Here is a 21,777-nt window from a genome sequence, read left to right on the forward strand (position 1 = left end):
GCACAACAGCAACACTCCACATCCAACATCCCAAGCGGTTCCAGAGCGGTGATACTTCAGCTGGAGTGCACAGGCAAAGAGCTCTCAAGGGATTTTTGCCCTTGGGGAGCAGAAGGGTGGGGTTTTTTTGAAGATGTCTGTGATTGCAAAGCTTCTGAGTTCTGCTGGCAGCGTTGGAGAGCACCCAGGGAAGTGCAGCGTGAGGTGACAAAGCAGCTGAGGCACAGCAGACGCAAGAGAAACCCAAACACTGGGAATAGAAAAGCTCCTTTTCATGTTTCCCATTGCAACAGAAAAGTGAATGTGTGGAGAGCTCCCAGAGAGCCTCTGTTCCAGCTCCCAGAGAGCCTCTGTTCCAGCTCCCAGCAGAGCCTCTGTTCCAGCTCCCAGCAGAGCAGCACATCAGCTGAAGATGAAGCAACTCATTAGACATGCTGGTAGTCCTGCTGGCTGGATCCAGGCGAGAGCTTTCCCTCGTTGAGAAGACGACATTTGCAGTTGCAGAGCATAAACACCTTGCTCCCAAGTGCAACCAGCCTCTTATGAGAGAGGCTACACCACCCACTCCAGCCACTGAGCTGCACCAACATGGACAGCCACGCACATGCTGGCTCAGAGTAGGACCACAGCGACCCACAGGTCCGACAGCACGGGATTCCCTGCAGCAATTCCTGCTTGCATGGTCAATAACAGGGTTTCCCCCCTTTATATCCACCATTTCTATGATTTGCACACGAGGTACATTCATGCAGGTGGCCTCAGCTGCTCCAGTCCATCATCCACGGAGCTCAGGTGTGCCAAGTCCTGGACACCGTCAGGCTCGGTGATCCTGCCACCATCCTGCCCATCAGCACCTGCTTTCTACCACCTCTTCCCATGTATTTGCTGATATTATTCAAGCACAGCTCTTAGAAGGCTCTTGCTCTTCCCACTCCTTTTTCTTTCTAAGAAGATGCTACTGTGGCATGTTGACAAAATTAGACAGATTTACGCAGAGGATTATGAGGAAATTGCCTGAAGCTCATTTCCACTAGTTCTCCGTAATTGGACTCGTATTTATACACACAAACATAAACAGTGAGTGTGCTGAACCCATGTGTCACCATAAATACTGTCTGACCTCTGGCAAGGAAGAGATACAGAGGAGGACAGAATGATGCTACTCACCAGCCAAATTTTATCTGCTCTACCCACCCTTTCTTTCTTCAAAGGGCTCTGATTATTTCAAATTAATTTTCATTTTAAGCTCAGCCAAAAGCCTCTTCCTGCCCCCAGAGTTAACATTTTGGGCAGCTGCCCGTGCACGAGGGAGATCTTGAATACCAACAGACGAGAGGCTCAGAGAGGTGGGCAAAGCTCTTCTAGAAACTTCAGTGTAGAGCTGGGCAAAGGAGCTTTGAGAAGCCCATGTGAACTCCTGACACAAGCCTTCTGTGAGGCACCACAAACACCTGGAGCAGCAGTTTTCCTCGAGTCTCCAAAGGAAAACCCTTCTGCATGAGCAAGGGTCTGAACTGCATGGACTGGGAGGTACTGGAGAGGCTGCAAAGGTACTGAGGGACCTCTGAGAGCCCCAGGACAGGAGCAGGTAGCCAGGGGAGAGGAAGTATCCAACCCAACACACATCTCAGCTGCTCTTCTTCAAATGTCCTTCCACATACAAAGCAAAGATGTAAGGGAGAAGATCCCTGAAGGCATCACCGATCTCTTTCCACCCAGAAAGGGAACCCATAGAAAGCGAGAGCGCAGGAGATTCAAGGGCACAGTACATATATTTAACCTTGTGGAGATCTCAACACACATTCCCTTTCTCCTTCTCTCCTCAAGACACTGACATCCAGAAATAGTTTGGGCATGTTAGAGAATCCTCTTGGACGAGGTAGAGCATCCACTCGGACCAGTTAGAGCATCCACTTGGACAGGAGCCCACTGTGTCTCGGCCTCCATGTGCTTCAACCCTTCATCCTCCTCAGATGAAGAGCTCAATTCTCCTACAGGAGGCTCCTGCAAGTCAGAATTCCCACTTTGCTCTGAGGCAGCTCTGGCTGCTGCCCCCATCCCGGAATGCTTGGGATCCTTCAGAGAGGTGCTAGAGAAACACAGCGGTGACGGCCCCTGGCCCCAGAGCTGCTGCTGCCAAGGCACAGCAATGAGGGAGGAAGAGGCTGAGGGAAGGAGCACACCTTCTACAGGTCTGTAGACACCACAACTCATCTACACAACGGACTTCACCACCATGCTGACGGAGAGGAGAGAGGGCGAGGGAAAAGGGGCCGGACTGGAGAGGAAGAGGGGGATACAGTCACGGGGAGAGGGAGGGGGGAGAGAGGAAGATAAATGAAAAACAGGAGTGAGAAAATATATAAGTAAACTAAAGAGACTAAAAAGAAAAATAAAATAATAGTAATAATAATAATAATAATAATACTTAAGAAAGAAAAGAGAAACGCACTCAGACAAGCGGACTCACAACTTCTCCAAGCGGGAGGAGGCATGAAACACATGCAGAGGATCAGCACATGGACAGTCTTTAAAGGGGAACCTGTTTTCTTTCAAGCAGGGAGCGAGGGGTGCTGCTCCTCCCACACTCCTGGCACCGATGTCCCTTCATCACTCAACTCTACGCCACGGCCAAGCCCCCCAACTCCCAGCATTGGCAGTGCTGTCCTGGCAAAGGAGGCCGGCGGGGCCACCCAGGGCAGGCTGTGGTGCTGAGGGGCGGGGGAGCTTGGTGCCTTGTCTGTGGTTTTTGGGTTTCCCTCTGCAGGGAGACGACAGCCCCCTTTTCCCTGTCCGGAGATGCACGCTGCATCCTAAGAGGAGAAGATGGGAAAACTCCTGGTGCCGACTCGGTAACAGCATTATTTATCCCTGCCCATCCATAAAAGCTACCTGAGCTTCACCTAACAAAAGCCACCACGCTGCAGCCACCACCGAGCTGAGCTCACACGCTGCCTCTCCCTCTCCTCCTCTCAGGTTTTATTACTGCAGCACAGAAATCTGGCTGGTCTGGTATAAAATCCCTGTGCTCTGCACACACTGACAATTTTATGACCCCAAACCATCAAGAAATTACTTGACTGGGCTCTTTACGGGATTCCTCACTTATTAACTGAGATTTATTCTTCTGGCTTCCCCTTTTTGGTGATAATGACTCTGGAGTCGCTCCTGCAACTCCACCTCCCAGCAGCATCTTGGAGAAGGACACAGCAAGTGTCCTGCTGGGCACTACGATCCTGCTCCTCAAAATCCATCAGCCCACAGCACCCAGCACAGGAGATGGGAGCCAGCCAGGATCTGTGCAAGAGCCACACCAAACCCAGATGTGAGCCTGGACTCAGCTCTGCTGTGCTAAAGCCACGTTCACTAGTGTCCCTGATGCTCCCAGAGTGGGGAAGTGCCACAGAAAAAAGAATAAACAGTCACGTCCTCACAGAAGGCTTCCCTATTCCTTGAGAAGCCTGGCACAGCCCAGATCTCACCAAGGCTCGGTGCCAGCTTTGCTCCTCATGGGATACCCTGCTCTGCCATCAGCAGGGGAAGACAGAAGAGGGTGGCCAAGTGCTCAAGAGCTTTGGAGGCTGCAAGGCTCAGATGGGAGGGGTTTGAGCTCCTGCACAAAGCACACATCCTAACCCTGCTCCCATCACCATGACCCAACACTCCTTCCTTACCTCTCCTGCTTTCCACACCTCAGGACAACCCTCCAGGTCAGCTAGAGGAATTTCCCTCTCCTGTAAACATCCCCCTGATTTCTCTGGGCATCCCATCTCTGTCGTGAGGCTCTTTTCCAGCCCAACAAGGCTCTGCAGGCTGTTGGAGAGTGCTGGCCAGGACCTTGACTCTTCCCATCCAAGGTAGCAAAGTTTAAGTTTTTGTAAGGCCAGTCCTAAGGAAGTTTGGCCATGGCCTGGCCCTAGAAATGCTCCTATCTGCAATCCCACCTCTCCTTTCATAACCAGCCTGGCTGACAGCCAAATAGGTCAGTGTTCCCAATCCTCAGGGTCACAAATTAGTATGATCCTGTCTGGATTTAGCAGTTTTAGAGACATTCTCTGTTTCTAAGGCCTGAAAACTATCTCCAAATTACTCCATCCCAGTTCCAGGGATGCCCACGGCCATCTAGGAAACCAGTCTCATGAAGGCAGCCCAAGAGGAATTTTCTTGGGAGAGTCTTTCAAGATCCGCTTAGGGCTGTTTAATTACAGCTGGGTCAGAAGAAGTCTTGGAGATTTCTCCAACAAGAATTTCAGGGAGGGAGGGATTTTACTACGACTACACTTGTGTTGGGAAGGATAAAACACCTCTCTGGCAGCCTGAAACCATAGTTATGCTGCTGCCAAGCATACAGTCTATCTTGGGAGAAAGACTTCTCCCATTTTCCATGATTTAGGAGACTTGGGAAAAAGAAAATAGATCCAGGTACTGCTGGAAACTAAATTCTCCATGTGCTGGACTGCAGCTGGAGACTGATTTTTGGAGCCCCACTCTGAGCTGTCTACAGTTGTTTGCTCCAGATGTGGCTGTTTTACCTGGTTCTAGGGGTTGGCCGTGGGCTCCTCCTGCTTTGGATCATCCAGGACAGCCCCACCTCAACATTCACCTTCCTAATACTACACAACCCTCGTGCACCCTGCCAGGGCCAAAGGTGCCACGTGCCACTGTCCTCCAAAAAAGGAAGGGCAGCCATGGGGAGACAACAGCTCGGCTCATCCCAAACCCCAAACCCCAAAGGCAGAGGAGCAGTGGCCTGCTGCTGGGAGGGGAAACCCAAAAGCCACAGAGACTGTGCGTCCAGAGGTGTTTCCTAGTGTTTTCGGATTCCTTATTCCCCTTTAAAGGAAGAGATGGTATTGGAAAAGCCCCTTCCGTGTCCCCTCTCATGCCCCGCTCCCGGCCACCCTCCACAGCACCCACACCATCCTTTCGGACATGGATCACCCTTACCTATTGAGCTGAGGAGAAGCTTGTCTCGACAACACTGCCCAGATAGCTGAGATTAATCAAAAACAAAGCAGTTATCAACACCCGCAAGGAGCCGAGCTCCGCAACACATCAGCACGTCAACAACTCCAAAGGAAAAAGGAGGGAAAGAAACCAAACTGAAACACAAACGAAACGAGGCTGGAGAAGAAAGGGGGAAAGAAACAGAAGAGAAAGGAAAAGAAGAAACGAAAACGATAATCAACGAAGCGAATGGATACACTGCATAAAAGCACGGACAACAGTGCTGCTTTAACACGGCTCTGTCCTGGAGCTGGGTCTCCTTGGGGTGCCCTGCCAGGAGACATGGACCTATGACTACATGCCTAACTGCATCACTCCGTAGCTGCGTTTTCCAGAGGCACACAGAAGTCATTTCAGGCTCGTTCAGCTCCTCTCCCTCCCCATCCTCTCTCCCCTGAGCCCTCCTGCCTTCCGTGCAGCGCCGGAGGGGTTTTCTAAGGCCATAACGCTTCCAGGTACCAGAGGGAGGGAGTGAAATGCGGAGGGCACTGCGGGGTGAAACGCTGCCTCCCCCCTCCCCAAAACACACGCCTCTCCTCCGAACGCCTCCGACCGCGCCGGCTCCGTGGGGCTGGGAGCCCCGGCCCCCGACTCCTCTGTGCCACAAGCCGGAGGAGGGGGCTCGACCCCACCAGACAACAAGCCAAAATGAAGCAAGACGAAAGGATGGGACGAAAGCACGGCTACGGGGTCTAAGGTGCTGTGAAAGACGGAGGGAAAGAGGAGAAATACAGAGAGAAAGAGAGAAAGGAGAGAGAGGAGAGAGAGAGAGAGAGAGAGAGACGCTTTTGCCTGGAGCAACCCTGGTACCTGGAAAACCAGCCGCTACTGTCTAGTGCAGCCACATCCCTCTTTAGGGCAGGATCTGAGCGTGCCGGCAGCCTCCCGATCTCCGCTGGGCTTAGTTTATTTTTATTTTTCCTCCTCTCCTGACATGCTGCTGGTGTGGCTAAGTCCTTGATCTCTCCCTGCCCGCGTCCTGGGGCTGCAGCATCCCTTTTGCAGGTGGGGCGGTGACCGTGATAGCTGTTTCTGTCATGCATTAAAGCTCTCTAGACTCCGCGGGAAGGAAGAGGAGGAAGACAAGAGGCGCGGCGGCGGCGGCCCTAACGTTCGAAGAAAGCCAAGAGCCAGCAACTAGAAGAGGAAACAACCTCCAGTGACACCAGGACACTTACCTAAGCGAGCCGGGAGCCAGGCCTTTGCACGCCTGGTGGACGGCCCGTAGCCCGAGTCACAGCGCTCCCAGATTCCCAAGGGAGCGGCCAGGCTGGAGGCAAATGTGCCACCGGCACTGGGAATGTCGCCTCCCTAAAACCCAGCACTCCTGGGCAGCGGCCATGCAACCCATGCCCACGGCACCAACCTCTGCCTAGCAAAGCCCGCGGGACGCCGTCTCCAAAAGGGATGCTGCAGCGTGCCCAGAGAGACCCTACGAGTTGGGATGGAGATGGCAGGGAGGGAGTCAGAGGGAGCGGGTGAGGCAGGGTGGGGGAAGCCAGGAAGGGGCCAGAGGGGCACCACGGGGCTCACACACTTACCCCGTGGCGGCTACCGTGGTGGTGGATGTCGGCTCCGGTTGGAGAATCTCCTCGCCAGCCCTCCTCGGAGAGGGGATGTCTCCGAAAACATCCATGGTGTCCACGGGCAGGGAGGAGCCCTGGGAGTTGGAGAAGCCAGTGCCCACGGGGGTGAAGGCGGTGGTCGGTCGGAAGCTGGGGCTGTCCCCCCGGCTGCTGGGCGCGGGGGATCCCGTCGACGACGGCGTGGATTTGCGGGAGAAGCTGACGGCCGCGGGCGGCTGCAGCGTGATCTCCGACACCTCCGTCTGCTGGATGAGGCCCGGCCGGGGCCGGGCGCGGGCGGTCAGCTCCGGGGAGCTGTTGCGGGAGCTGAGGGGACTTTGGGTCAGAGGAGAAAGCCTTGAAGGTTGTAGCACCACCTGATGTAAACTGGGCTCAGCCCTCCTGACCTGCCGAGGGCTGGGCCGAGGTCGGGGTTGGGGCTCGTACCACCTGGTGTCCAGGCTGAATGTGCTTGTGCCGCTGGGGCCGACGGGCTCGGACGGTTCGTGGTAAGGCAACACGGGTATGCCCATACCTTGGCTGGTATGTCTTAGCTGCCCTTGACATCCCATGGGTTGCATAGGTTTGTCCTGCCACTTGGTGGTAGCGGGCACGGAGGATTGACCCCTGCCCGGTGACTTGCCGGTCCAGCTCTTTGGTGCCTCCAGGGGCAGGATGCCCGAGTAGGACGCGGGGACCACCTGGAGGGAGGAGGGGGGCGGCCCCCGAGGAAGGCAGCCGGTGGGCTGGGAGCCCTCAGCTGCCTCGCAGGGCTGGAGCTGGTGGGGGAACGGCGCGGGGGCCAGCTCCAGGCTGCCGAAGGGGAACTCGGCCCTGCCCCAGGGCTCGGGGGACCGGCCCCCCGTGGGGGTCTGGGCCAGGGGCAGCGTGCTGTTGGAGGCGTTCTCCCCGTTCTCCTCGGGGATGGTGGGGTGTCCGAAGGGCCCCTCGGGGGGCAGCGGCGGGGAGGACATGACCGAGCTCAGCGGGCTGACTTCTGGCATGTAGAAGGGCGGCGGGTCCACCTCCCCGGGGCTGCTGCTGCTGAGGTAACCGTAAAACTGGTGGTGGAAAGCCCGGGGGGCCGGCGGGCGGGCCTGGCCCGTGGCCTGCAGGGCGCCGGGACCCTCCAGCGCCCGGTGGAACCGGGGGCTGTATGCTGGTGGCTGAAGGTAGGACTCCTGGCTGGAGGAGAGAGGGGTGAGCTGCGCTTTCAGGGCGGTCACGGAGGTGGGGACGACGGGGTCGTCGTTCTCCTCGTCCGACTGCCTGAACTCGGGGTACATGTCCGTCTCCTCCACGAAGGGGAAGCCCTCGATCCGCCGTGTCTTCAGGGAGGGCTCCATCTCCGCAGGGTCCATGACGAAGCGGCCGTCGGGCCCGCGGCTGATGAGCTCGATCGGGGTGGTGGCCTCGGCTTCGGCCTCCGCCTTGGAGACGCTGTACTTCTTGCTGCTGATGGCTCGTTTGGTCTTCTTGTAAAGGGAGAGCTCCTTCTCCTTAGTGGGGCTCAGCATCCGCTTGGCCTGCGGACCCTGGTCGTCAGAGGACTCCGAAGGGGGACGGAGCGTGCGGATGCTCTCGGGACTCACCTTGCCTGAAGACAACCTGGACCACAGGGGAGAAAAACCGAGAGAGGGGACGGTCACCCGGAGGGGAAAGGAGGTCTTCTTGCCCAGAAGAACCACTGTCTGGATCCGGAAAACAAAGTGCTACCAGCCCTCACAAGAGGAACTGGGAGAAAGGGGCAGGGCCTAACCAGGATGGCAGAGTCTTGCCAGAAGCCGCGCACAACATCCCTGCTCCTAGGGAACGGAGCTCGGCACGCTCAGCATCCCCCCTGGGGCAGGTACTTCACACCAACACCTTGCAACAAGCTCCACCAACACCTTGCAACAAAGCTCCACAGCCCCACCGGGACAAAAGACAGATCCAGAGCTCACTTCCAACTCCTTCAAAGGCTTCCTGTGTTCACCTGAGCTATTCATGCCCAGGAAAGGCCCTGAGAGGAGCTACATCAAGTAAATGTCCCCTCTTGCAGAACTCAGCATCTCACTTGGAGATGCTGATGGATCAGCTCAGACCAACTGTTTCTCCCATTCTCAACACTCAGATTTGAGGCTGAGAGCCTCAAAAGGCAGAGAGCATCAGAAGAGTTCCCTCATCCCTATCCAGAAAGCCTTGGACAAACAGGATTGTGAGGCAAAAGGTAGCAGATCCAACAGAGACAGTGCAGGTTATTTCAGTGCAGTGGATGAACCAGAAAAAAAACAAGATTCAGATCCACCAGCACCAGGACATTTTGCAATGGTCCAGGAGCCAAAGCATGAGGTGTCCACATCCCAGGCTCTCGCACTCCTGTTGGGAAGATGCTCCCACTGATTTGCAGCCACGCCTGCTTTTGATGGGCTCCGCAAGGAGCTGTGGCTACTGCAGCACCACGACCCACCACCTCTGGGCACAAGTGGAAAGAGGCTTCAGCAGGGGACTCTTGATGAGAAAAGATGTGTTTCCCAAGAAAAAACAGAGCCAACAGAGAATGACTCAAAAGTACTGAGCTGGCAGGGAGGACTCTATGCAGCAGGCTAGTCCTCCCAAGGAGCCCCTTCATGCTGGTGTGCCACTGAGTTCCACCAGCCAACTCCAGCTTGGTCAATGTTTATAGATCCAACAGGGTCATCTCTTAGCTTAGTTTGCTGCATTCCCTGCTGCTTTCTGCTCCAAAGCCCATTTGTCTCTTGTGAACCGCTGTGCTCCCAAAAGTTCAGGGAACACCCAAAACAACTTGTCAGAAGCAACCAAGTAATGATGAGATATTTCCATCTGAGCTTTGCAATAACTGTAGGAAGGAGGCACCTTGAAGACCCACAGCCTGGTGCCGCAACTAAGACAGATACTTACGGGGACTCCAAACTCTTCCTGCAGTGGGTTATCGAGAGAGGAGGGTCTGGAAGAGAATAAAAAGGGGAAAGAAGAGAGAACGCTGAGGAGGCGCAACACGACAGACACAAGACAGACTCAACATCAAGACAACAAAAGACACTCAACAAGAGGCCAAGGTTTCATTGCTCCAGTGCTTTAATGGTTGCTGACAACAAACAGCTCCCGTCACAGGGTCCTGCCCGTCCTGCTGCCACAGCCCCGCGGGCTGGAGGAGAAGGAGCCAACTCCCTGCCCTCTCCAGCTCCCCAGCCGCCCTTTTCCCTACTGGCCGCTCCTGCATGGAGGCTGCAGTCCCAGCTTTCGGGAAGCAGAGCAGCAGGGTCTCCTTTGTGGGGTCTTCTCTAGCCCAGCGTGGCACTGCCCACTCCGGGCTGGGAGCAGCTGGAGAGCCCAGCTCCAGGGGGGGAAACCTCGAGGAGGAGAGTGATGACCCCCATCTGTGTCTCAGAGGACACCCCAGCCCTAAACCCCGGCTCTAGGAGTTATCACCACGCGGGAGAGCTCCCTCGGAATTCCCAGGCTACTTTCTCTGGCGCCTCTTCACCCACCCTGCCTCTCCCGCTCCCGACCACGGGCGCTTTTCAGGCACAGCCGAGGGATCAAGTCAGGGCTTCACCTGAGGACGCGCACGGACGAAGAAGAGACAGACACAGGGAAGAAGGTTACGACCACAACACAACCAGGGGGGAAGAAACGAGGAGGAGACAGGAGGGGGGAGGGAGGGAGCACACCGGGAAGGGACTCACCTTTCTTGCGCTTGAGCTTGCGTTTGCGTTGCTTGTTGACGAAGCAGGCGGCGAGTGTGCTGAAGAGGATGGCAGCAGCCAGGAAGCAGATGGTGGCAACGATGCCAGCCAGCACAGGGCGGGCTAGACCCTCGTCCGTCAGGTCAGGCTGAGGGAATACGTCTGGAGGACAGACACAACGGGGTGTTAGGCCCCCTTCCCTGCCTTCCACAGGGACCTACCATGGCATGGAGGCAGTGACAGTCTCCAGGAATGATACTGTACATCAGGACGATAATCTCTGTAAAGAGATCCCAAACCAGCCCACCCAGGGAGAGCAGTCAGTGCTGCTTCAGGGCCAAGGGTTTTAGTGACCTCACACCGCATCATAGAATCATAAAATAGTTTGAGATGGAAAGGGCTTTTAAAGGCCATCTAGTCCAACCCCCCTGCAATGAGCAGGGACATCTTCAACTAGACCGGGCTGCACGAAGCAACCTGACAAACCTTCCTGTGTTAGCTGATGGACACCCAGGAAAGAAGCCTCCATGCCAACAAATACATATTTATGTCTAAACACACACAACTGCAGCAAACCTGCAGTTAACTCCTGGCTGAAAAACCTGCTGCAGCAGCAGAAGGTATTTTAACTTGTTTGCCAGTGCTTCATTTCAGCTTTTCAATGAAAACTGGGCTCCAAACCCTCATGATACCCCTTCATTAACCGTGAGCACATGTGAACTCCCAGCAGACCTCGGCTGTGGGCCCCTGCAGATGCAAACCCTGCACACCTCAGCGCTCCTGCTGTGTGCTCACACATGGAATCGGCTGGAGCACCGGCTTTCAGCCTGGGACAGCACCTGCCTGGGGCCAGGGCACCTGCCAAACCCCATCAGAAAAATCGGGCGTGACGAGAAAGGGCAGCGGGCAGGGAGGCTGCAGGCAGGGAGGCTGCAGGCAGGGAGGCTGCACCAAGATCACACCACACCGACACCACTTGGGGGCAGAGAGAGACCGCTGCATCACGGCACAGCAGAGCCGGGCTTTCCACGAGAGCCATAAAACCAGGGTTCGCCGCATCCCCGTCCCCTCCCGCTGCCCTCGCCCTCCCCATCGCCACCACAAGCCCTCAGCTGTGTCTGGGCTCGAGGAGCAACCCCCGAGCTTGGGCGGGCACAGGGTAAACACACACACAGGAGCTGCAGCGTGTTGCAGTCTCCCGTTGCAAAGCTCTTTTCCCTGTGGACCCTGCACTGCAGTGCTACGTTTCCCTCTCTCCACCTTTCATTCCCGTTTCCAGGCTGCGCAGTGCCCGGCTGGAGCTTTGTTCTCCAGGCTCACCGCAGGGCCGGGACGTGCCAGCGGACACCGACAGCACCATGCTCCAGGGGAAGGACTAAATGGGGCAGGTTGTCCTCTCCTGCTCCAGGAGGCAGCCTGGACACCCGTCACAACCATGAGCCCACCCACCAGCCCAGCCCACAGCCCCACAGCCGGGGAGAGAAGCGGGACACCCCTCACCTGTACTGGACACCCCAGCGACGTTGCTGGGTTCGCTGATGAGATCCTGCATGACCGCCAGGACACGGAACTCGTACCAGGTGTCCTGCAACACCAGACACATCTGTCAGGTCCCCCACTGCAGGCTGCCACCTCCCCAGAGACCCCAGCAAAGGGATGGGGCCACCCCTAAAGCTTCCCCAGAGCTGCGGCAGACGGTGCAATTTTATCACAGAATCATGAAGGTTGCAAAAGACCTCCAAGATCATCGAGTTAGGTACGGCGTGGGCACAGCCCCTGCTTACCAGGGACAAGTCCTTGGCAAAAAACTCGCCCTCGGTCCCTGGGATGCCGTCGTCCAAGATCTCCCACCTCTCGGCGACGCGGAATTCCATGATGTAGCGGTCGATGGGGAAGCTGTGGTTGGCGGGAGGGAGCCACGACAGGAGGACGCCTTGCTGTGTCCGGTTGGCTGTTAGGCACCTCGGTGGGGTAACCAACACCAGAGGCTCTGGAGTTGTTACAGGGAATGCTGGGGACAGAGCAGAGGGGACAGGGACACCTTTGAGATGGGGCAGGGGAAGCGCAGAAGATGCTTTCCCACGTGGGCCCAGCAGCAGCAGCAGGACCACTGCAGCACCTCCCACATTCCAGGAGTTTGGGGCATATCTCAGGAATCTGGTCTCTTATCACAGATGTAGAAAAGTGGCTTTTCAAAAAGCAGGGGACTTATGATGTCATGACTTCAGCAAAAGGGGCACAGTGTTAAAAACCCTCCTGCTTCCTCCCACCTCCACCTGGGACAGTCCCAAGGCAGGGCCCAATGCAAGGCCCTCCTACTGTACAAGTGATTTCATGCTCTATTAATACCTCCTGATCCCAGCTGAACTTGAGGAAGATCTGAAAGGTGACTGATAGAGTACAGCTCTCCCACGCTATCTCAGGACAAGCTTTCAGGAGCCTTGTGCATCCAGCAAAGTCTACAGGCTTCATCCAGGACCCTCCACAAACTATCTTCTACATGGCTGGAAACTATTGCTGATGATCATCATCTCCATCCCCAGCAGGCAGGACACATGGGGCACTTCTCCCCACAGACCTCCCAGATCCCATCCCTGCCCTCCTCTTGTGCCCATGGAGGACCTACCTAGAGTGTTCACAGTGACCACCTCACTGAAGGAGCTGGTGCCCAGCTTGTTTTGAGCCAAGACACTGAACTGGTAAGCAGTCTCTGGTTCCAAGGTATCCACCAGTAGCCAACTGGAACCAGCTGGCACAGGGAGAGACAGCCAGTCATGAGGACCAAACTGGGCTCTCTTCATCCTGCCAAGAGAGAAGGCAGCATCCTCAGGGAAGGTGTCTTTGACAGGGGGGACAGAGGCAGCATTAACTTCTCGAGCGAAAATGGAGCTTTCCCGAGCGATGGTTTGGTTTGAGAGCAGTGATGTGTATGGACGTGGGGCAGCCACTGCCACCCACGAGCTGGCACCATCCCACCGTGTCACAGCAGCATCCCCCGGCTCACAGGGACACTGCCACCAGCTCTCCCCTCTGCTGTGCACCACCTGCACCCCCTGAGCAGGGTCAGGGACGGCAGCAGTGCCAACAGCCCCGCTCTGATGTGATCTCCATCAGATTCCCATGGGAAAAAGTGGAAGCTGGAGCATTTCATCTCCATGAGTGCTGCAAAGGGGACGGCTGACGCAGGAGACAGGCCCTGTTCCCATTTATACCTCGACAGCTCCTGAGCCAGAGCCAAGTTCTCCCTCAGCTGTAGCCCTGTACATGTCATCCCACAGGAGACATTTAGCTAAATCCCCCTCTTTGCCACATTTGCACAAGTCAGGGGCTGCCAGCACAGCCTGGGGCATCACTCGGGGTTTGGCAGCGCAGCAGAGGCACTGGCAGGGAGTGCAGGACACAGCCTTTCTGCTGGGATCTAACCACAAATCCAGGGTGAAAAAACCTCCCAGAGCCATCCCAGTGCCACCCCAGCACCCACGAGCGTGCAGCCACCTCCACAAGCCATTATCCTGCCAGGAAGCACCTTGGTGGAAGAGCCCCACGTCCCAAAGCAGCATCACTGCACTGCAATGATACTGCAAGTACTGGTGCTCATGTCAGAGAGATGCTTTAGGGAGTCTGAGCCCTCAGCTGCACGTTTTGGCAGTGTCAGCAGAGGATTTGGGAAGGATTAGTGCAGATGGTCTGTTCTGTGTAGGTAAGGGGGCACATCTGTGGCCACCGGCACACAGCCAGGGGAATCCAGCAGGAAGGAAAAGATGGAGCAAAGAGAAATAATACCACTGATGAGGGAGCAAGAGGTGAGGTAGGAGAAGCCACGGCAAGCTATGGAAAGAAGTGAGTTGGTGGAGAGCCATGCGTGCGCAGTGTGCCTCCACCAAACCGAGTGGAAAACCTCTGGATCACCACAGCTCCAGCTGGGACTACAATTCCCAGGATCCCCTGCCACTGCAGCAGAGGCAGGAGGGCAGCGGAGTAGCCCCTGAGCAGGTTTCCCTGCAGCATTTAACCCACTGCCTTCACATCCCTCCTCCCCAGTGCTGCTGAGGGCAGGTACAGGAGGGCAAGGGGTTGAGGGTGGGGAGGGTGGAGGGGAAAATGCAGCTCTAATCGCTCTGGGGAACGGGAGACAGCCCTTGCTGAGGGACAGCACGTGTGCAGGTGGGATGCTGTGGTGGCCCTGGCCATCCCTGGGAAGTGAGGTTTGCATTTCCAGCCTCAACAACCACAACAGCAGGAGGAGAGCATGAACCCGCAGGAAATGAAGCCATGTTTTGCTTGAGCATCCCAGAGCCACAGCAGGGAGGAAAATGCATGGATGGGCCGCGCTCTGGATGGCACTACATGACCCAGCACTGCCCCAGATCCCTGGTCCCAGGGCACAGCACAGTCCCCAGGGATCACACCCTACAGTCAGGGCAAGATGGATTGCTGCCTCCCTATCCAGAGTCCCCACAGCTCCTTGTAAATTCCTTAAGGCAAGCTCGGTGCAAGCACCTTTCCCTGCTGGCTGCTCTGCCCGGTGTGGGGTCTGGAATTGCCTTGAGGAGGCAGGAACCCGGCAGCAGGTTGCAGAGCAAAAGCAGCAGCAGCTGCAGATGCAGCCACGTTTCCAGAGCAGAGAGGTTTAACCACTCCTTCCCAAGGACATTTTCATCAAAGCAAGGTCTGCACCACTCAGCTCACTCCCTCATTTTCCCTCTCTGCTCAATCCATTCCTTCTCTCCATCACCAGACAGACTGCCCAGCCCCAGGCTGGAACAGAGCAGAAATCATTACAGGCAGCGTCTCCCTCTCTTCTCTCTATCAGCAGTCACCACCGGGGCAAATTAAGGCAAGGAAGGAGAGAGAGAGCAAGAGGAAAGGCTGAAGAACAGCCTGGAAAGAGAAAGGATCACCCCCTCCACATTTCCAAGGATGACTCTTCACAAGAAAACAAGAGCAGAGCCTGAGGAAAACCCCAATTTTGCTGCAGCTACATTTTGCCCTCCCCTGCCCCAGGGAACAGGCACAGGGCTGAGCCTGGCCCTGCTGCAGGAAGGTGGGATGCACCCACTGGCTTTGGGTGCCGGGTGGCACAGGAGCAATGGGAACAAAGCCCCAGGGGCTCAGACCCAGCCAGCATCTCACAGTGGCTGGTCATGATCCCGGCTGGGATTTAACCATCTCCAGGGAGCCACAGAGCAAGGAGAGATCATTTCTGCTTAGTCACAGCTCTTCCAGGACGCGCTCTCTGAAGGTTGCATTTTCCATCCTCTCCCTGGCTGTTAAGCCCCATAAACAGTTTATCTTGAAATTGGATGCCAGAGGCAGAGTTACACGAATGCAAAGCACCTCCCTGCACCACAAGCAGAGTAAAACCTGCTGGGGCAGATGGGAGGCAGTGGCCAGCACAGAAAGGAGAGGAAATACAAGAACTACATGATCCCACCATCACCGCCACCACCCACCTCTCCGAGGAACCCAACGCCCCACGGGCACAGAGCCGGGCGCGCCACCCTCACCACCCTCCTCCCCCCAGGCTGCTCGAAGCTCGGGTCGGCTAGGAAGGAAAAGAAGCAGAGAGCAAAGCATGCCAGGATGACTCACAGAGGGCCGTACCAAACTGAGAAAGTCTGCTCGTATCCACCGTCGTAGCCGGGCTCCCAGGAGACGTTGGCTGAGGTCATGGCGGCCACGACGTGCACGCTGGTTGGGGCGTGAGGGCTTGTGCCTGCAGGGAGAGGGGCACGGGTTAAAGGGGAGCAGGACCACGAAGGCAAGGGGGCTGCTCCCAAGCCGCGATCCGAGGGGGCTCCTCTTGCACCTGGAATTTCTGCTGGAAATAGCAGGACAACTGTGCCCGCAAGTGGCCGAAATAACAGCGCGGAAAAAGGCAGCTCTGCCAGTAAATAACATTTAAAGGAGACATCGCTCTTAGAGTCATAGAATGGTTTAAGCTGGAAGGAACTTTAAAGGTCATCTACTCCAACCCTCCTGCCGTGGGCAGGGACACCTTCCACTAGACCAGGTTGCTCCAAGCTTTGTCCAGCATGGCTTTTAACACTTCCAGGGTTGGGGCAGCCACAGCTTCTCTGGGCAACCCATGCCAGGCCATCACAGTAAGGAATATCTTCCTAATATCTCGTTTAAACCCTCTCTCTGTCAGTTTAAAGCCATTTGCCCTTGTCCCATCACTACAGTTCTCTTCACAGGGAGCATCCCCACCTCCTGCCTTGCCAACAGGCTGCCTGGGGGGCTCTACCCAGGGCCCCTTCCCCTCCCTGCCCGTACCTACGACGGTAAGGTGGGTGCTGGCAGTAATGCTTGCGACGATGTTGGTGGCGACGCACTCCCACTCTCCGTGGTCGTCCTTGCCGAGGGAGCGGATCTGCAGGGTGCCGCCGGGCAGCGTGTTGTGCTTGCTCCTGCTGGGCTTCCCTACCTTGGGCAAGGAGCGGGGTGGGGAGCCGGGCAAAGAGAGAGGAAAAAAAAAAACCACGACTCAGAAGCGGGTTGTGGGGCCGGGCGAGGCGGCGGCGGGGTCACTAAGCTACCTGCGCGGCCCAGGGGACACCGCCGGCCACCGGCAGGGGATCCGGTCTCTCCGGTCGTGGCAAGGCAGACGGTTCCCCCGTTTCCGAGAGGACCTGAGGGGCAACGCGAGAGGCATGCGTCAGGGAGGCTGCTCTCAGCACTCACACACCAGCGGAAACCCCCACGGCACTCGCACGGACAGCGAGCCCTGCGCCAGGGCTCAACCTCCAGCATCCAAAGCTGAAACCGCTGCGGGACGAAGGGGCACCGGCCACCCCAGCAGACACCCTCCCAGGCTGGGGAAGGCACTGTCTGCCCCAGGAGATGCCCAAATTGCCCCTCAGCCTCAGTCAGCAGCAGATGAGAGGCAGGACCGCTCTTGTCAGAGGTCTGGGCAGCAAAGGTCCCATGGGGACGTGGGAAGGTGGCGGGTGTGGAGGTGCCTGGAATCTCTCAAGCCGAGCAGAAAGATGGATCTTGTAACAACTCATCCATGCCCATCTGCCAAAGTTGTGCAAACCCCACGTTGGCCAGAGTCCTCTTCAACTGTTCTTCATGTGGGAGTCTCTGCTGATCAACACCAGGACCCAGGGGCTGATGCCAAGCAGGAGGAGCAGAGGAGCCAACGGGCACATGGGGTAACCATTGCCAAGCCCAGGAGTCCTTCAAGAGACTGGTCAGCGCTGGTGGGCTGATGGGGAGCAAAGGAGTTTGCTTCTGCCACTGGGAAACCAAGCCCAGTTCAAGCCAGCCCTGACTGGAGTTTGTGGCCCTGGGCTTATCCCTCCAATTATGGGGAGGACCATCAGAAGGCACAAGTAGGATTGGAAAGAAACCTGAATGAGACTGATGAGGGAGGGAAACTAAAATAAGGTGGAGAAAAAGACTAAACAGCCAACAGGCTTCAGGCAGGGCACTTGCAAGCTGTGCAAGTCATGGTCCTCCTAGTGCTGGTAAAAGGGGCTCAGAGATTCAGCATCTCATGCCACAGGGATTGGGGATGGTGCCCACTGGGTGACATTGGGACCTTGCTCACTCTCAGGAGCCCAAGAAGGGGACAGGAGACTTGGAATGAGATCCTGACAGGGGGCACAGAGCCCAGGAGGTCTCCTGTACAGCTTTCTTATGGGAGCAGTAAAGGTGGGAAGCAAAGGGAAGGCTGCAGGAGGACTAGAGACTGTGCCACCACACCCTGCTCTATGAAAAGGGACATCTTGAAGTCGTTATATCCAGTCCAGCAGCACTAAAACAGCTTCTTCCCAGGGTCTTTCAAGTCGTGGGGCAGCAAAACAGCTGCTGACTGGTCCAGCCCTTTGCCTGGACATGCTGCTGGACACCCTGACGTGCTCTGGTGTCCCATCCATGGGAGGTCTGTGCCATGAGAGCGGCATCGCCGGGGCTGCCACGTCCTGCCGGTGACCACCTCACACCCAGGCAAGGAGGAAGGTGTCCTGTGGGCAGTGCTGGCGAGGAAGAGGAGGGGGAGGCCGGGGGTGGGAGCAGTGTTTCAGCTTTGTGGATGCTGCCGTGACGGTTTCCCGGGATTACAGCACTCGGTGGCCACAAGCCGGGCTTCCCCCACCCACCTGCGGGACAGGACGGCAGTGGCTCAGCCCAAAGCGAAGCAGCTGTACCTGCAGTTTGTTCTTACCGGGACAGAGTGTGGCTTCTCTGTCTGCAATATTCACCAAAAGCCAAAGGCACTGCAGATTTGTCTGGCAGGCCGGGTACCTTTCTCCAGGCGATGATGGGAAAGGGGTCTCCGGCAGCAGCGCAAGGAATCAACAGCTCCCTCCCTGCCTCCTGTCTGTACTCCCAGCCTGGTAGCACCGTGAAATAGGGGGGGTCCTGCAGCCAAGGGAAAAAAAAAGGAGTGTCAGCCCACCCCAACTCCCATCACCAAAACAGGCCCTTTTCCAAACCAACCAAATCCCTGATTTGGATAAGCTTGAGGCGTTGCAAGAAAGCTGCGTGGAGAACGTGTGCTGAGGAAGTGCCAAACTATACACCTGGAGGGAGGTTCTCTCCAAAAAAACACTGCACTAGGGCAGAGAATCACAGAACCACAGAATGGTTTGGGTTGGAAGGGACCTTAAAGACCATCTAGTCCAACACCCTGCCATGGGCAGGGACATCTTCCATGAAACCAGGTTGCTCCAAGCCCTGTCCAACCTGGCCTTGGACACTTCCAGGCAGCCACAGCTTCTCTAGGCAACCTGTGCCAGGGCCCCACCACCCTCATAGAGAAGAATTTCTTTTGTATATCTAGCCAAAATTTCTCCTCTTTCAGTTTGAACCCATTCTCCTTGTCCTAGCACTACAGTTCCTGATGAAGAGTCCCTCTCCAGCTTCCTTGTTGGCCCCCTTCAGATACTGCAAGGCTGCTGTGAGGTCTCCACACAACCTCCTCTTCTCCAGGATGAACAGCATCTGGGTTTTTACTTCCTTAAAACAGGAAAAAAACCACCCACACCACATCAGACATCAACCTGATTTCCTCGCCTCGGCAGCCGCCCCAGCGGATGTGTGTGTCTGGTACAAAAAGCGTTCTCATGTGAACCTCAGCGAGACACCATGAATCACTGCTGCTCACAGGCACAGGACTTCTTGTTCAGGGAAGGAAGAGGCAGCAGCTCCCACCCCAGCTGCACCAGGAACTGTGCTGGGAGCCCAGCGTGCCCCAGGCTCTGCACGCAGCCGGAGCACGTGGAGCTCAAATCATCCATTTATTAAAATCCTCCAGAACCCAAGCCCAGGCCAGCAGGGCTAAGTGTTCTGTTGGCAAAAAGGCCATCCCAGGGAGAGGTTTCCTCAAACCACCCTCGCCCAGCACTACCAGAGCCTTATATTCTCGCACCAGCCGATAATTTATATTATCTTACACCAGCTGATCCAGCTCGTGCTCAAATCCGTGCTGCTGCTCCGGCAGGATCTTTCCAGCTACACCAGACAGGGTGCCCTCAGGGTTTGCCTGTCCTGGTGGGAAGCACATCTCCAACCACAGCTCAGACACACCTTCACCCTCAAGCCTCTGCTGTTCCCCTCACAGCAGCGTCCCGGGAGGACACTGCTCATGGCAAACAGGCCGGATTTTGGCAGGCAGGTTACCTTCAGTACCAGTCGGGCAGGGGGAGACTGGCCCATCGTACCCAGGGCGTTATAAGGCACACAGGTGTAAGTGCCGAGAGCGTCTTCAGTTGCCTCCTCTATCCGGATCGACCCGTCCTCCAGCAGGTTCCAGCCAGCATACTGCAGCAGGGAGAGCGAGGGACTGACTGATCCTACACCCACCACAGCCTGTTATTTTCCCTTCAGCCAAGCCCCCCGCCCACGCCCAGGGCGGCTGTCACATCCCTGGGAGACACCCAATCCCATTCCCAGCATCTCCTCAACTGCAGAGAGAGGAAACGTGGGCAAGATCAGCCTATCCAAACACAGCCCTCCAGGGAAGGGTTGTCCTGCTCTGTATGCACCCAGCAGGTTTATCTTAAAGCCACTCTCCTCCCTACACACAGCCAGGCTTCTTCATGTAGCCCAAAAGATTTAAGATCAGAATCTAACCCTAAATAAAACTTGTCCTGGAGTGGACAAGGCAACTCCACCCGAGGGGCTGAGGGCACCAAGGACCAGGAAGCCACAGCAGCAACAGATTTAAATGGACTTAAAACTTCAAATCATTAATATTTAAGCAAAAAATTTAAAATATTGAGTGTTTTCTTTAAATATTTAATGTCCAATATCCTTGCTCAGACTGTGATTGGAGGAAGACAGAGACTTGTTAAAAGGGCCTTTTAACCATCCGTTGCCATTGGAAAAATAAACCAGGGCCATCAGGAGGCGACTTTAGGGGGAAGCAGGCACAGTGTGTCCACAGGGCTCTACACAAAAACCTGAATTAACTCTGCCTACAGCTGATAAGGAAAAGCAGAGTCATCCCACCCATGGGGCTTCTTGTCTCCTGACAGCCAGGCCGGACCCACAGGGTGCCTGGTGGTGCTCACCAGGGATTCCCAAGGACACGAGGGTCCGATCCCCCTTTGTCCCTCCCCAGGGGCTTCGTTACCTTCTCGATTCGCAGGGGACGCCCGTCCTTGTTCCACTTGACCAGCGTGACCGGGGGCTCTGCCTCGACCGGGCAGCGGATGTATCCGTGTATCCCGATGGGAACGTAGATGACGGGGGGCATGTTCACCACACGGGCAGGATCTGGGAGAGCAGCAGCACCACGTTAGCACAGGGAAAGAGCCCATCTCTCCCCCCTGCCTGGCTTTAGAGGATCTACACCACTTTTGTAATGAACTCCAAACCCAGCACCACCTTGGCTCCCACAGGCTGTTATCTCCAGCCTTGCTACACACAAATCCACTGTAATACCTGGCGTTTCTGGGAGGCTTTACCAATGCCCAGGGTGTTCCTACCTGGGGCTCATTAAGAATTGCATTTATGAAGAAATATGAGATACGCCTGCTCCCAATTCCACACCAACTTGCATCCTGCTGAAGCCCAAGCTGCTCCATCACAGTGGGACACACGTGCAAGGTGTGACACACACCCAACAGCAGCAACCAAGTTTGACACACCAGGAACCAAAACTATTTCAACTCCCAAGCCTTAAAATACACCAACAGCAGCAACCAAGATGGTCAAAGAGACCCATGTCCAGGCTGCCATGAGCCCTTCACCACCTATATCTGCTTGTCCTCGTGGCTTGTGCCTCATCAAGGCTGGGTCATGTTGAACACCAAACACTTCCACCCTTTCCAAGATGCAAAAACCTTAAAACACATATCTAACCCCCCCCCCCATGCTGCACCACCCACACAGAGAGGTGTCTCGCAATCCTCCAGTCTAGAATGTGTCATTAACAGCACTTCTAAGAGCTTTTTAATTAAGTGCGAGTGGGTTGGAGAGAATCTAGACTTTCTTTAATAAGAAGCTTTTGAAAAAAAAAAAAAAAGTTACTTTTAATAAGAAGAGTATTTCTACAATCTCGTCTA

At 55.9% G+C, this 21,777-nt stretch overlaps 1 protein-coding gene across 10 annotated transcripts in view; it reads right to left on the bottom strand.

Annotated features, from left to right (window-relative positions):
• The window catches only part of IGSF9B (immunoglobulin superfamily member 9B), a 49,892-nt gene that overhangs the window by 13,284 nt on the left and 14,831 nt on the right, over positions 1 to 21,777 (bottom strand). For 4 of the 10 annotated variants that reach the window (XR_005566083.1, XM_027713645.2, XM_039388138.1 and 1 more), the window contains exons 8-19: positions 20,844 to 20,986; positions 19,889 to 20,029; positions 18,512 to 18,628; positions 16,801 to 16,893; positions 16,538 to 16,688; positions 15,854 to 15,977; positions 12,888 to 13,063; positions 12,046 to 12,272; positions 11,762 to 11,846; positions 10,262 to 10,423; positions 9,474 to 9,519; positions 6,549 to 8,180 (exon numbers count right to left, since the gene is read on the bottom strand). Coding sequence is in view for 9 of the 10 variants with exons in the window: in XM_027713645.2 (XP_027569446.1) it covers positions 6,549 to 8,180; positions 9,474 to 9,519; positions 10,262 to 10,423; positions 11,762 to 11,846; positions 12,046 to 12,272; positions 12,888 to 13,063; positions 15,854 to 15,977; positions 16,538 to 16,688; positions 16,801 to 16,893; positions 18,512 to 18,628; positions 19,889 to 20,029; positions 20,844 to 20,986 (3,097 nt within the window). In the remaining variant the exon portion in view is untranslated. Of the gene's footprint in view, positions 1 to 4,947; positions 4,994 to 6,018; positions 6,145 to 6,373; positions 6,440 to 6,548; positions 8,181 to 9,473; positions 9,520 to 10,261; positions 10,424 to 11,761; positions 11,847 to 12,045; positions 12,273 to 12,887; positions 13,064 to 15,853; positions 15,978 to 16,537; positions 16,689 to 16,800; positions 16,894 to 18,511; positions 18,629 to 19,888; positions 20,030 to 20,843; positions 20,987 to 21,777 lie in introns of those variants that run through there. The other 6 variants (XM_039388139.1, XM_039388140.1, XM_039388141.1 and 3 more) reach the window with 6 other exon arrangements.

Source organism: Pipra filicauda, unplaced genomic scaffold (assembly GCF_003945595.2).
Source record: "Pipra filicauda isolate LSUMZ 115617 unplaced genomic scaffold, ASM394559v2 scaffold613_size218469_pilon, whole genome shotgun sequence".
NCBI classification, from domain to species: Eukaryota; Metazoa; Chordata; class Aves; order Passeriformes; family Pipridae; genus Pipra; species Pipra filicauda.